The sequence below is a fragment of the Uloborus diversus genome, chromosome 2 (genome assembly GCF_026930045.1).
Source record: "Uloborus diversus isolate 005 chromosome 2, Udiv.v.3.1, whole genome shotgun sequence".
Lineage (NCBI taxonomy): Eukaryota > Metazoa > Arthropoda > Arachnida > Araneae > Uloboridae > Uloborus > Uloborus diversus.
In genome coordinates, this window is record NC_072732.1 from 104,374,731 (window position 1) to 104,388,627 (window position 13,897).

General features: G+C 33.5%; 1 protein-coding gene across 1 annotated transcript in view; it reads left to right on the plus strand.

Moving 5' to 3' along the window:
* Positions 1 to 329: 329 nt before the first annotated feature.
* LOC129216465 (corticotropin-releasing factor receptor 1-like) overlaps positions 330 to 13,897 on the plus strand; it is a 61,084-nt gene continuing 47,516 nt past the window's right edge. The window contains exons 1-2 of the mRNA XM_054850679.1: positions 330 to 374; positions 2,562 to 2,674. Of these exons, the coding sequence (XP_054706654.1) occupies positions 330 to 374; positions 2,562 to 2,674 (158 nt within the window). The remainder of the gene's footprint in view (positions 375 to 2,561; positions 2,675 to 13,897) is intronic.

Below are 13,897 nucleotides of genomic sequence, written 5' to 3' on the forward strand. Positions count from 1 at the left end.
ACCTTAACTCTCTCACAGAATCGTGTAGTTAAACCAATTCGATTCATCAGCAAATTACATTTCACTCGTAGCTCTCTAACTAGTAAAAGAGATTCGAATGCTTTCTAATTCAAAGGTGCATTATAATTCATTCCACTAAACTCGAATATCTACCCTAGGATATCATGTTTCGCGCACATCGACCTGAAATTACATTCGACGATGAAGAATTGCTACCTTTCCTTTTCAGCTTTAAGGTGCATCGTATATTCAAATGCAAATCAAATGAATAATGTTATTTATTTTCAGACATGTACGCAGTAAGAACGTGTAGTGATGACGGATTCTGGATGGGGAATGTTACGAACTTTACTCGCTGTTTGGCAAACATCGAAGTAAGTTCATCTGATTTCTGGTCTGGAATGTGGTAGTGATATTCACAGAAAAATTTTCTCACACGATCTGCGAATCGAATTTACAAATATTAAATTCAATAGATGAATTTGAATTTAAGGGGGTCCGGGACACAAAAATCGTCAAATTTTGCAATTTTTTTTTATCAAGTGAAAAATTACTCCGTTTTTTTCTGCTTAAGAGGACGTTTGAATCTTGTTTCTATCTTAATTAGAACGAAAGATATAATTATTTTTGTTGCATGCATCTAACTAATGCGTACCTAACTTTAAAACTTTAAACGCGTTTTTCTCCATGATGCAATTTTTCTCGATTTCTTGCATTCAAACTCTTATAAGTCAGGAACCGATAAAGATAAAGTAATGAAACTTGGAGCATATCTTTTTCAAACAGTTGACTTTAATTTTTATTCGGCGAATTTGAAAAAAACGTTTAGAGCAAAAATTATGATTTTTAAAAAAAAAAGTATCTTTGAATTTTTCGAAATTTTTCTTCAAATATTTTTTATTTTTTATTGAATCAATATTTTTAAAATCGCCGAATAAAAATTAAAGCTTAGTATTTGTGCGTAATTTATTTTAAAAAAAATTGAAAATTGGTCAAGAATATTTTGAGTTATAGCAATTTAAAGCAACCCCATTTTTTAAAAAAAAACTAATTAAATTTAAATTAAAAAATTTTTTTTTTTCATATTTATGTTATGATTTTGCTTATTAAATAAATGGTAAATCAGTGCAAAAAATTTCAAAACTCTAAAGTATATAATAAAAAAAAATTCAAAATGTGTCCCGGACCCCCTTAAATATAGTTGTATTGATCGGTTTTTTTAAAATGGTAACTTTGGGCTCCACTTGAACCCTCAAGAATACGGGTCGTGAACAAAATATTCTCATCATTAATTAAAAGAGTATACCTGGTATAGTCCGACCGCCAAAAAATGACCCTTGTCAACGGTTGAAAACCGTTCCATTCCTAAAAATAGGTAGCAAAGGAAGAAAGGACGAGTACCATACTTGAAAGTTTAGCAACATTTTGGCGATATGAAAAAAAAAATTTACTCCTCATATATTTTCTTTATGTGGTTATTTAGACCTGAAAGATTTAAGTTGCTTCAATAACTGCGTTCAGTTGGCGAAAAAGTAATTAATGACAAGCCTTGCATTCTTTATTACAACTCTACTCGACCCAATTTTCAATTGAAATCGATTATCGTGAGTGCTATTATCTCTGACCGATGGCTGCCGAAGGAAGTAAAACCAAAACCCACCCACTTACGCAGGATGTGACCTGTCCAATGAGACAACTGCCTTGACCACAAAAAATTAAAATGTTTTACCCCTTCGGCTATTTTTTTTAAATTTCAAGGTAACGTATTCAATCTACAGAAGCAATGACGCACTTTGAAATTCCAATCCAACTTTTCTCTCCATATCGCCCCTTCACGAAAATGGACAATTCCGAAACGAGGCGAAGCAAAGGCTCAACTTTTCACGGTCGGACTATATTCAGCGCTATAAGCCCTAGATTGTAACTTAAGTAGCGACACGTCCACCATCTTGGGGCTGAATGCCGCTTTCTTCCTATGTCTGCTGTAATGAAGTAGCCTGTTTTGCTTCTTGTTTGTGGCTCTTCTTAACTGTGGATAAACATCAAGTTCAAAAGAAACCACAATCAAGAAGCAAAACACGCTACTTCATTACAGCAGACATAGGAAGAAAGCATCGTTTGGTCCCAAGATGGCGGTCGTGGCTCTACTTTATTCTACGATTTAGGGCATTAATAGAGGAAAGTGCTGCCCTTTCTAGCTTCTAATTGTAATCTTTTCTTTCTGCCCGGGGTAATTTGAAATGTTAAGTCTTAGTTCCCTTGTCTCAAAGATTCGGTTTACTAGTCGGAGTAGTGCGTGTTTTTCTCATCGCATGACTCGGACGATTTTCTGCAGCTTCAAAACCCAGACTTAGGCAGAGTTCGAACCCGTCATCAAAACATAAGTGCGTAAGATGAAAAGCAGTTTTAACTTTTACTGACGTTTCAAACTAAACTGTTTGTTGCAAGAAACTAGTTTATTTTTAGCCAAAAAATGTTTTAGCCTAAAAATAAGCATATACAGAAGTTGTCTGGCTTACACATACCACTTTTGAATCAAAGTACTTTTTTGAATGTTGCAGGACCTTTATGCAGATTCGTGGACGCCAACCATTGTCGCTCTCATCGTCATCATCGGGTCAGCTGTGTCCATCATCACATTGTCCTTGTCTCTCTTCATATTCTTTTACTTCAAGTAAGCGCTCTTTCCTATCCAGAATCCATTCCATACACAATCCCAAGACGAATAAAAGTCGAAAACTCTTATACCATGTTTTATTGAGTCGAGGTTAACAAGTAACTAAAATTAGAAAATTTGAAAAAACCCGACTGGGTGGCAAATTTAGAATCAAGAGGGAAAATTGAACATCCTTTTAAAATCCTTACACTATTAAAAATCACTTACAAATATTTTATTTGTTAACAAAGAGAAACTGGAACTGGCACCAGATAAACATCTTAAATCATTGCTTTTAATTTCCTTGTTGGTCAACAAGGAATTCGGTAACCAATCGCGTGAATAAAAGCTTAGACGTATTTAAAACCTGCTTTAAAAGCGTTATAATTCGAATTCTATGCAACATAAAAGTTTCAAACGCATGAAAATGTTTCTCTCTATTTTGGTAGTAAATTTTCAAAACTTTAATTATGTTTTCAATGAAAAAATCGCAAAAAACTTTCAGAGGTGTTTAATTAATATTTTCGTTAATTAATGTCATCCGCAACCTAGCTAAGAACACTCTCGGTCAACCATTCTTTGGAACAAATTTTTTAATCTTAAATCAGTCCATCCGTTTAGACGCTAGAATTGCACAGACGATACACAGATACACAGACACGTCAAACTTATAATCCGCTTCCTTTGTGTGTCGGGGGTTAAAAAGAAGCGAATTTGTTCCTAAAAACTTACACGATTTAAAAAAATCTCGAAAATTAATTCACTAAATAATGAATAGCTTGAGAGAAGTTAAACGTATTCGTTTTCACGTCCCTTCTAGTTTTTATATTGTTTTAGAATCTTCGCAATAAATAGAATATCGAACATGAAGATTCTGATATGAATTGAACGCAGCAGACAACTCCGATTCTACATGAAATACTAATGTTTTTTTATAAGTACATGATAGTTTTCTATATTATTCCTACATTTATTTTTAAATAATTATCTTTTTCTTCCGTCGTGTTCTTTGCAATAACGTCGAACAGCGACATGTTCTAGTGCTTTGATGTCAATTATTTTGAAAACATGTTCTAGCGTTATCAATCTTTTCAAGTCCCAATATTCTCCCCTTCCCGCAAACCATCGTAGTCCCAAAATCATTTTCCTTTTCCTGTATTTTTTCCCATTTTTTTTCTACCATTATAGTAAAGAAGTGGCACTGAGTTTCACCCACTTCGGAGTATTTCTTCATGGTGTTGCATTCTTTACAAACAGCAGTATAAAGTAGAAGTCAACACTTTCATGAAGTTAATAATTTTTAGTAAGCATACACATAATTGCCATACAGAAACATGCCATTGTTAATCCCTTTTAAAATATTTAATCTTTTCCCACTCCCAATTAGCAAAAGTTAGCCCAAAGTTTTACTCTTCAGCTCCATCGATTCCTATGCCTGCATGATTCAAAATTTATTCGAAAATTGAAGGGCTTGCTGCGAAAAGGAGATACAGTCCGACTACGGACAATATGGAGAGGCGAACACCCGGTTTATAGGCGAAAATGAACGCATCTATTAGTTTACAAGGGTGGTAGTGTTTTAGTTACCCAAGTGCGCTTTTGACTATAAATTATTCTGACAGTTTTTTTAAATAACCCTTTGTTCAGGACACTATTTTTTTGAGCAATCACAATTGCTTATTGCTTTCATTTGACTGTTTTGATGTCCTTTGATTTTATTTTCCCACCGCCACCCTCCGCACCATCCCCGTCGACCGGCTCCTCACGATGCTGCTCTTCTAGCGAAAGCCGTCTCCAGGTTGCATCCATGTCCTACACACACGCGCATACGTACACAACTACACACACACATACACCTACACAAACAAATACACACACGCATACATACAGACACACACACACACACAAAAACATGCGCACACACGTACACACAACCACCCTTACATTCATGCCTGCACACAGACACAAACACATATGTCTACACACACATACACATACCCCCCACCCACACACACATTCATACACACAACTACCCACACACTTATACCAGCACACAGACACAAACACACATCCCTACATACACATACCCCCTACATACACATACACATACCCCCTACGCACAAACACACATACCTCTCACACACAAACACACATGCCTAGATACACACACTCGTGATTGCGAAAAACATAATTTGAATTCAAGACGTCAAAATTCAAATTAATTTTCTTTTTCTTAATTTTTTTATTATTTATTTATTTTTATTTTATTTTTATTTTTTTTTTTTTTTGATCTAAACTATATTCGATCTATGTTCTCTGTACAAAAATAATTGATTTATTTTTTTACAGCATAATTGTGAGCTTACCATTTTGCTTTTACATTTCCGGACCAAAATAAAACTTTTGTTGTTGTTGTTTCCATAGAAAATCTCTCCCCCCCCCCCCGCTCACTTTCAATTTAGAGAATGCAATAAAATAATAAGACCCTAGTGACATTATAAAACACGTGCATCAAAATCTCGTCGCTATTTTCCCTTATCCCCAGCTAGATTCATTCGGATGGAATCGTCCGAACTTGTCCGTTTGCCAGATTCCACGTCTTCTTTGGTCTGACTGTAGCTCCAATTTCAATGTTTACATAAGCTCGGCAGAAGAGCTTAAAACATCAATCCATTTTTTTTTTCTTTTCGTATTTTGAAATCTCTTCTTGTGTGCTTCTCAGTAGTTATACAAGACGAGTTACAATTATTCACAAAATTAAAAAATTGTCATTTGCTGCTTTATGTGTTGAGACGGACCTCTTGAAAGTTGAAATTAGGAGCTACAGTCAAGCCCGCTTATTAGAATATCGGTTAAAAGAATATCCCCCTTAATGTAATACATTTTCAGTGCACCAAACCGCTGATATCTATTTTAATCCCGCTTAATGGAATATCCCGCTCATTAGAATAGTTTTTTGTGGAAAATTGGCTAATTCCATCAAGCAGGCTCGACTATCGTACTTCTATTTTTGCAGCCAGCCCTTCAATTCGCAATTGATATTTAATGTTTGTTATACCTTTATCTCAAAATTGTTCTTCCGGTATCTATTCTTTATATGCTGTATTCACCCCAATTACTGTTTAAAAAGTCATTTCATCTCAAAATGATCAAACCCTATTTCTGCCATCTCTTTGCCAAAAAGGACTGAATATGGCGGAATGAATCAGAATTTTCTGAAATGTTAAGAATGTGAATCAAGAAAATAAAGCATTGACAATAAATAGGAAGTTCGTCGAATTGAATTTTTCTCGGAGGAAATTCTTTTTCAACCTAAGAAATTTCAGGTGACGAATTGCGATTGGAGGAGAGGTTTGATTCAATTTTGACGTTAAACGGCAGAAATAGTTAGCTCTGAAGGAAAAAAGTTCAATATGCTTTTCATACGAGAAGAAAAAAACAAATTGCATCCATTCTAATGGTTCGACAACATATGTATTGAAGTCATAATCAAATTTGATTGTAAATTTTATTGCATGCATAAAAATGCTAAAATTTTCTCTACAAAGAATAAATATTAAAATCCGTATATCTCTAAGTATAGAGCAACTGCTCGCAACTTTTTTTGATGATCTGTGCCTGGGGAATGAACCTACTTCCTCTCTCGTACTGTATGGAAATCCAAAGGCTTCATGGTAAAAGGTAGGGAGTTGATAGAGATATTAATGTTCTTGGAAGAAAAATTTTAACATCAATCACTTTTTCTGCTTCAAAACATAAGTGTACCATCAAATGATTCACAAATTTTAGGAATGTTAAACAAAAGTTTTTAGTTTTAAATATAAAATATTGAGATTGAAAGTCTTCTTCCTGTGGTAAAATTGTTTTACTTTTTAATCGTTTGCCGAAACGAAAAAAAAAACACTCGAATTTAGAATGAAAAGAAAATATTTACATCTCAATTTGTGTAAAAAAAAATAAAATATACTGCAGCTCTTTCTTTTGTAAGAACATCTTGTAAGTCAAAAAAAGCACTTTAAAATTAGTAAATCGAGTTATCTAATCAAGGAATCATTACCTTTATCAATAACTAGCAGTACCCGCACAGCGATGCCCGTGCTAAAAATGTAATGGAGGTCCGTTGAATAAAAAAAATTGACGCCCCCTTCCCCTCTGATGTGAAATGATCATTTTTCTTTGTATAAAATGCGTATTCACCTTTCAAAAAAAAAAAAAAAACTATACATTTGCTCTAAAACTCTATTTAGCGAGTGAAGCGGTTTTTACTGCAATATAAAATATTTCGCAAAATAAACAAAAAAGACAACAAATAATATCTTTCAAATGTAAAAATAATTCCATAACTCTATTTTTTATCGCCAAACTTGCCCAGCAACCACGCTATCATAATCCATCCGTTCCAAATATTGACGACAGTAAGTTTAAGTATTAAATGCAAACTGAGGAAATATACAATGGATTCAAAAAGCGTAACCGTGGAAACGTGAAAATAAAACAGTTGACAACCTGAATCAAAATGACATATTTCGAAATTGATTTTAAAACGCTTGTAACTTTTTTCCTTTGAAGATAGAAACTAATTTTTTCGACCATAGGTCGAGATATTTCTGGATTAAAAAATGTCGCTTTTTTTTAATGGTGTCAAAAAGAAAACTGTGGGACAATTCCATCACTTTTTATTGATAGATTTAATGAAGAAAGTAGTGCCTAAATTTCAGCTAAGCCTAAAAAAGTTCGAGCTAAAAACGCAAATTACTCCCGGCGTAATGAAGTTAGAGCATCGAAACAAATTGCTTAGAACGCGGAAAAATCTACCCTTTTCAACGATATATAATATTAATATGTGCAAGTATTTTGTCACCCCTTTAATAGCCAATAATAGGCAATTTACGTGAAATTTGGGCCCAAATTGGAATAAAAAAATAACTATTTATCGGATTTTTTTCGAATTATAGCCTATGTTACTCAGTGAGAAGGCACCTTTCATACAGTGAAAGAATTTTTCAAATAGGTGCAGTGGTTCCGGAGATTACCTCGAACATATAAACACACAAAAATTCGTCCTCTCTCTTTATAATATTAGAAAAGATAACTAAACGTAAAAGATAATTTTGCTTCTCATTTACAGCTTGTCTTCTATTTCTAGAAACACTATTACTTATTAGAAGAAAAAAAACTATTCTATTTTATTTATTTTCTTTATCGCAATTGAATACAGAAAAAAAATTACAGAATTTTTTTGCGTATTACATAAAGAAGTTCTTTCATGTGAAACCTTTTATGTGATTCATGCTATGTATACGTTGAAAACAAAAGATAAAAGCTTCCTGAATCTTCTTCGTCTATTTTGAACGCGCTTACCTCTAAAAACCAACGTTTCATTCCAAGGCAATGCAACTTTCTCAAGCTATTTTTTATCGAATTCCACAAATACAAAATCATATTTATAAAGCAGTACTTTTACGAATTCGCCGATGGCAACATGTTCTCTGTAATGCTACTACTTTTACAAAGACTAAAAATGTTTTTCCGTTGAAAACATTTTAGATTTGTTTTAGTTACTTACAAGTGGAAAATATACGTCAACAATGTTATCGAAATTCAATACTTATTTTATATTCGGGGCAGAAATATCAGTTCATACAAACTGAGTTCCAGAACGGATCGCTTCAGAACAAAATATTGAATTCGTTGGCAAAAAGGAAATGAATGCTATTTGAAAATTATGAGCAAAAGTGGAAAAGTCGTTTTCAAGCATCAACCAATAAAATGTAAACGTCAGTTATAAAACTTTTATCGAGTGAACGAAAGGTAACGTTCTCCTATCATTAAATTACACTTGGGATCAATTTTGGAAACAATTTCGGTTGGTTTAGATTTTTCAGCTGTTTTAGAGTAAAATCATTGAGAAGCGATAAAAAAGAGAGTGAATACTTTCATTTGTGAAACAGTCACCAAGACAAGTCACGTGTTAAGTTTTAAAGCGTAGCATTGGAAGAAATCGGGTTTCACGCAAAACGTGTTAACCATTCGTCGTTGTTGAGTCACGTGACTTGGGGCCTTTGGGTCAGCTTTTGCTAAGCCAATGATTGGACATGCTCCCTGGATTTTAATTCCTGCTCTAAGGGTAAAATAGGCAATTTCATATCAAAAGTGTACAGTTCCTTCAATCACGACTGGTTTTATTTACGTGTTGGTTCCCTTTCGTGAATGTGACCACTAGGGGTTCGATTAAAACTTTTTTTGCAATTTTGTTTATGCAGTTTTTTCGACACATACACACACAAAAAGAGTCACATTTTCCAAAAATAGTCGAAATGAAATCCTCATACCTCAAAACGTGCAAGTCAGTCAGAATTCAAAATTCAAAAATTAAGATATAGAAGTACGTAAAAACAAAATACATACAGACTTGTTTAAATGCATTATGTTTTTAAAATCCAGGAAGTCAATAGCCCTCTCCTGACCCCTCTAACTGATGGGCCCATAGAGGTAGGAGTGCTATTCCTACATCCATGTATGGGCCTAGGAATAAAATGCGAAATTAACTTCAAATGTGAATTTGAAATGCGTTTAATGTACCATTTGAAGTTAATAATTCAGTGTTGTAGCAACATTGAGGAATTTCCATGAATTGCTTTCGAACCCTCACGGCGAATTCAGATTTAGAAATATCCGTTGCTCTTCATTGGAAATCGAAACTGCTCCGCAAGTGTGGACATTTTAATTGCAAATTCTGTTGCGGGAAGCTTTTGCGGGCTTTTCGTCAGATAAATTTAAATTCTTAAAGTTTAGACAGGCGATTTTAAATAGGCGAGGAAACTTGCATAGAAATTGGGATAGTTCGAACTTTTCTCTGAATTTCTAATGCTTCTAAAGTTCGTTTTCGAAACCGATTTTGTTTTTAGTTTCTTTGGATTTCGTTCCCCCGGAATTCAAATTCACGTCGTCGGGATTTTAAATGCCAGTATCTACACGTTGTGAGATATTACGTTTCACATACAGTGGTGGTAAAAAAAAATTGCATCACCCGCACCGCAAAGGAGAGGAATATCATCCCGACTGCATTCAACACATAGACAAGCATCCCGTATTCCAGATGATTTGGGGATGTGTTTCTGATTAAGGAGTTGGTGAGCTTCACTTTGTACAAAGAACAGTAAACGCTCAGGTGTACATTGGCATTTTGGAGGAGAAATTACTTCCTACTATCCGGGATCATTTTACTTCTGTTCCAAACGTCATTTTCCAGGATGATTCTGCTCCGTGCCATAGGGCAAAACTGGTAAGTAACAATTTAAAAACCTTTAGTCTGCCATTAGAGTTAAATTGATATGGGGTTAAATAATTTTTTTCCTCTAAACTCAGACGGAGGTTCAGAAATGGAAAGATGAGCATGGGGTCGGCAGTTTGCCTTGGCCCGGAAACAGCCCCGATTTACGTAAACAATTATTGGATTCCTGCTATTAAATGTTTATTTCATAAGTTTTGCAGAATTTCACATACATTCATCGTAAATCGGTCGACCAAAACTTCTCACATAATCTCATTGTTGTGAAATTGCGAGGGTGAGGCAATTTTTTTTACCAGCACTGAAAGTTTTGATAAAGAAACTACTAAGACAAAAGCCTAAACGTTCAACTAGCAATCTTTCTCGGAAATAATAGTCTAAAAAAGAAAAAAACTTTGGGAACTAAGAGGCTCCGCTTCTTGCTCGTTTCGCTCATCAAACTCCGTTATAGCCATCATTTTGTGATGAAAAAGTACTTTTAAATATGGAACAAGGGTTTCAGAGTTTTGGAAAATTAGTGCAGATCATTTACTTGTTATTCACATACATTAAAAAAAAAAGCTTTTTTATAGGTATAAAATTAATACTTATCAGCAAAAAAAACAGGAGATCAGTGAACTACATTTTTCATTAAATTTTCAACCTCTCTTATAACATTAAAAACAACTATATAATAAAACTAAAACTTCTCACCATTATGCAATCAATTATGATTACTAGACTGAAAAACTAAATTCCAATTTCACAGGTAAGCTTTCGTGTGCTTAGGAATGACTACAAAGTAGGAACATATATCACCGATAATTGCAATTTATGAAAACCAACGAAGATATGTTTCGCGCAGCAACGATTACGTCAATAGCTGCTCTGATAGCTCGCGAAATAAAAGGGCGTAGTTGCATCAACTAAGCATAAGTAATGCGGTAAATAAATTACCTGTAACAGATGGAAACAATCGTGTTGCACAGCTGAGTTTTATTCAAGCCCTACATATGCAAGAGAAATGCATTTTTAGTAAAAATTCTGATTTATCTGAAACTAGTCAACTTTGGAAACTAGGTGATTCACCTATCAATATATCCTTTATTGGGAATAAAGGCTGCTGCAATGACAATTTAAAAAGGCTATTGGTTTATGATAGGAAAGTACCACGAATGTGACAACTTTTAACAAAAAAATGTTTTTTACTAATTTTATTGGAATGATTTTGTTAATTATTTCACTCATTGTACATTATTCAGTATCTTTGTATGAGTCCAGCGCAGTATTTTTTTTTTTCAATTTTATTTAAAAAATGTAACTTTTATTCAATAAATGGACTTCCTTCATTCCGTCACAACACATAAATGTGCATTATTTTGATTCAATTTTTTTTTCAAATTAAGAGCTTTTTATTGATACTTACAATATGTATCTTAAAAGTACTCATCAGCAAAAAGAATATATTTTCACAATATTCGTAGAAATTTCGTTTTGTATCAAGGAATCCAAAAGCTAGGTTGACAAAAATTTCATTCCGTAACGAAGCAAAAAAAAAAAAAAAAAAAAACATAAAAATTTATAAATTACTTTTAAATTAAAAAAAGCCTTCAAAAAATACCCAGGAACTAAAAAGGAAAAAATAACTGATTACACTTACATTCTATTTCCTACCCAAACATAGAAATGAAATTTATTTTACAATTCCAGTACAAAAATCAACTAAACTAAACACCGAATTATAAAATAAACACTGATTTAAATTACTATACGATGAATTATTTTAAATACCTAACTAATTATATACGATCTCTCAATTTTCAATAACCTTTTGAAGTCGGGGCCTCCTATAAACAACTACATAACGTAGGGTCTGGTGGGGGAAAGTGGTCAATGGGGTAAAGTGGTCATACGTCAAATAAATGGCTATAGCTTGGAAATAAACGTTCGAATGAATGTGAGACTTTTATTTTAGAGTAAAATAGTTAGAAACTACATTTTGAATACAAAATTTTACAACAGGAAAAATTTTATTTGGTAAAAAAAAATATTTTGCGTGAATATGAAAAATTTTAAAATCTAAACACCTATTTTAACATGCTTGGGAAATTTTGTTTGTTAGAATTAGGAACAGATTGACTATACAGGAAGCTTCCTACATTTCTCAAGAACTCTTACTCATTAGCAATTAGCTGAATCTATTTTAGATAATTTTTTAGAACAATTTAAGTAAGATGGGGTAAAGTGGTCATAATATTAGGCTTAACGAATATTGTTCTTCTAATGTCACTTAATCTTTAGGTATAAGGCAGATACAAATTCAATATTAATTTTACTCAATATGTATTGTTTTTACAGTAAACGGGGGTAAATATACGAGTATATGTGTATATATACGCATATATACTCGTGTAGACGTGTACATAGACGTATTCACATAAATGCGCCAAAAAATACATATATGGGTATCTGCAAGTATTTTTTGTCCACACAGCTATACATTCTACTATACACGTATATGCTCGCTTATACTCGTATACATAAGAACACTTATATACTCAAGTAGACACGTATATACGCGTACGTACTCGAGTAGACACTTACATACAAGCATATGATACAAAAGTGTACAGGTTGAGTTTACATTCTTGAGCAAATTAATAAAAGGTGTTAAAGGAGAGGAGAAGAAGCAAGAGTTAATAAGGAACATATGGTCACAAACACAATGCTGACGCGCTACATGCACGCAAAGTGAGAAATTGATTTATGCAAAAAAAGTCACAAATTTCTATATATATATATATATATATATATATATATATATATATATATATATATATATATATATATATATTACAAAAATACAATTTTACACAACATTTTAGGACTTAAGAAAGTTTTAAATTGATTGATGAAATTTACGGCCTTTAGCTGAAAAGCATCATGCGTCGCATTCACAGATCCCTCTCTGTTGTAATAACGAGACTTTTGAAAAACTTTCATCAGCCGCTGCGCCTTTGTTGCGATGCGTGTATTAGAGCTACTAAAATGTTAGGTAAAATCAGCTTTGTGCAACAAATTTGTGCCCTGCTTTGCCTCCTGGCTTTGCGTGCATGTAGCCCGTCAGTGATTAAAACTTCCTTATGATTCTTTGCTTTTTATCTTTCTTCCTCTTATCTTTCTATCCTCCCCTCTCATCACACCCCTTTGATTTTTGGCCAAGAGCTTAGATTCACTCTGTAGGCCGACATGTATATAAGCGTATATTCTCGTGTATACATACATATACTGGTGTATTCACGTTAGTGTACGTATATACATCTATACAGGTATATAATCGTGTGTACACGTGTACATGTGTATATACTCGTGCTTCCATATTATATATACGTGAGTAGACACGTACAAAGACGCACTGGATTTATCCACGCATTAATTCGTGTATGCCCGTATATGTATGCATGTACAGTTATGTATGAGTATATACGTCTACTATACAAATATATACTAAAGTATGCACGTTTTTTCTCAAGTGCATGCGCGCATATGATGTTCGTTTATACGCTTATATACTCGTATATACACGTGACACGTATATACATGTGATACGTATGTACTCATGTAGACACCTAAACACTCCTGTAGGTAATGAAGTATACATGCTTATATACTCGTACATACACGTCTATACTTGAGTGGGCACGTGCATGCATGTATTTGATGTATACATGTATCTACTCATATAGGAACGTGTTTACTCGTGTATATATTCGTGTACACACGCATGTACTCGTGAATATACTTGTAATTATAAAAACAATTGAAATATACAAGTATTAGGGTTCTTTATAATGGTTTTGCTACTATTTTTAACTATGACCACTTTACCCCATGCTATGACCACTTTCCCCCACCCCATGGGGTAAAGTGGTCATAAAAATATAGGGAAAAGAAAGTTCTATAAAACTACT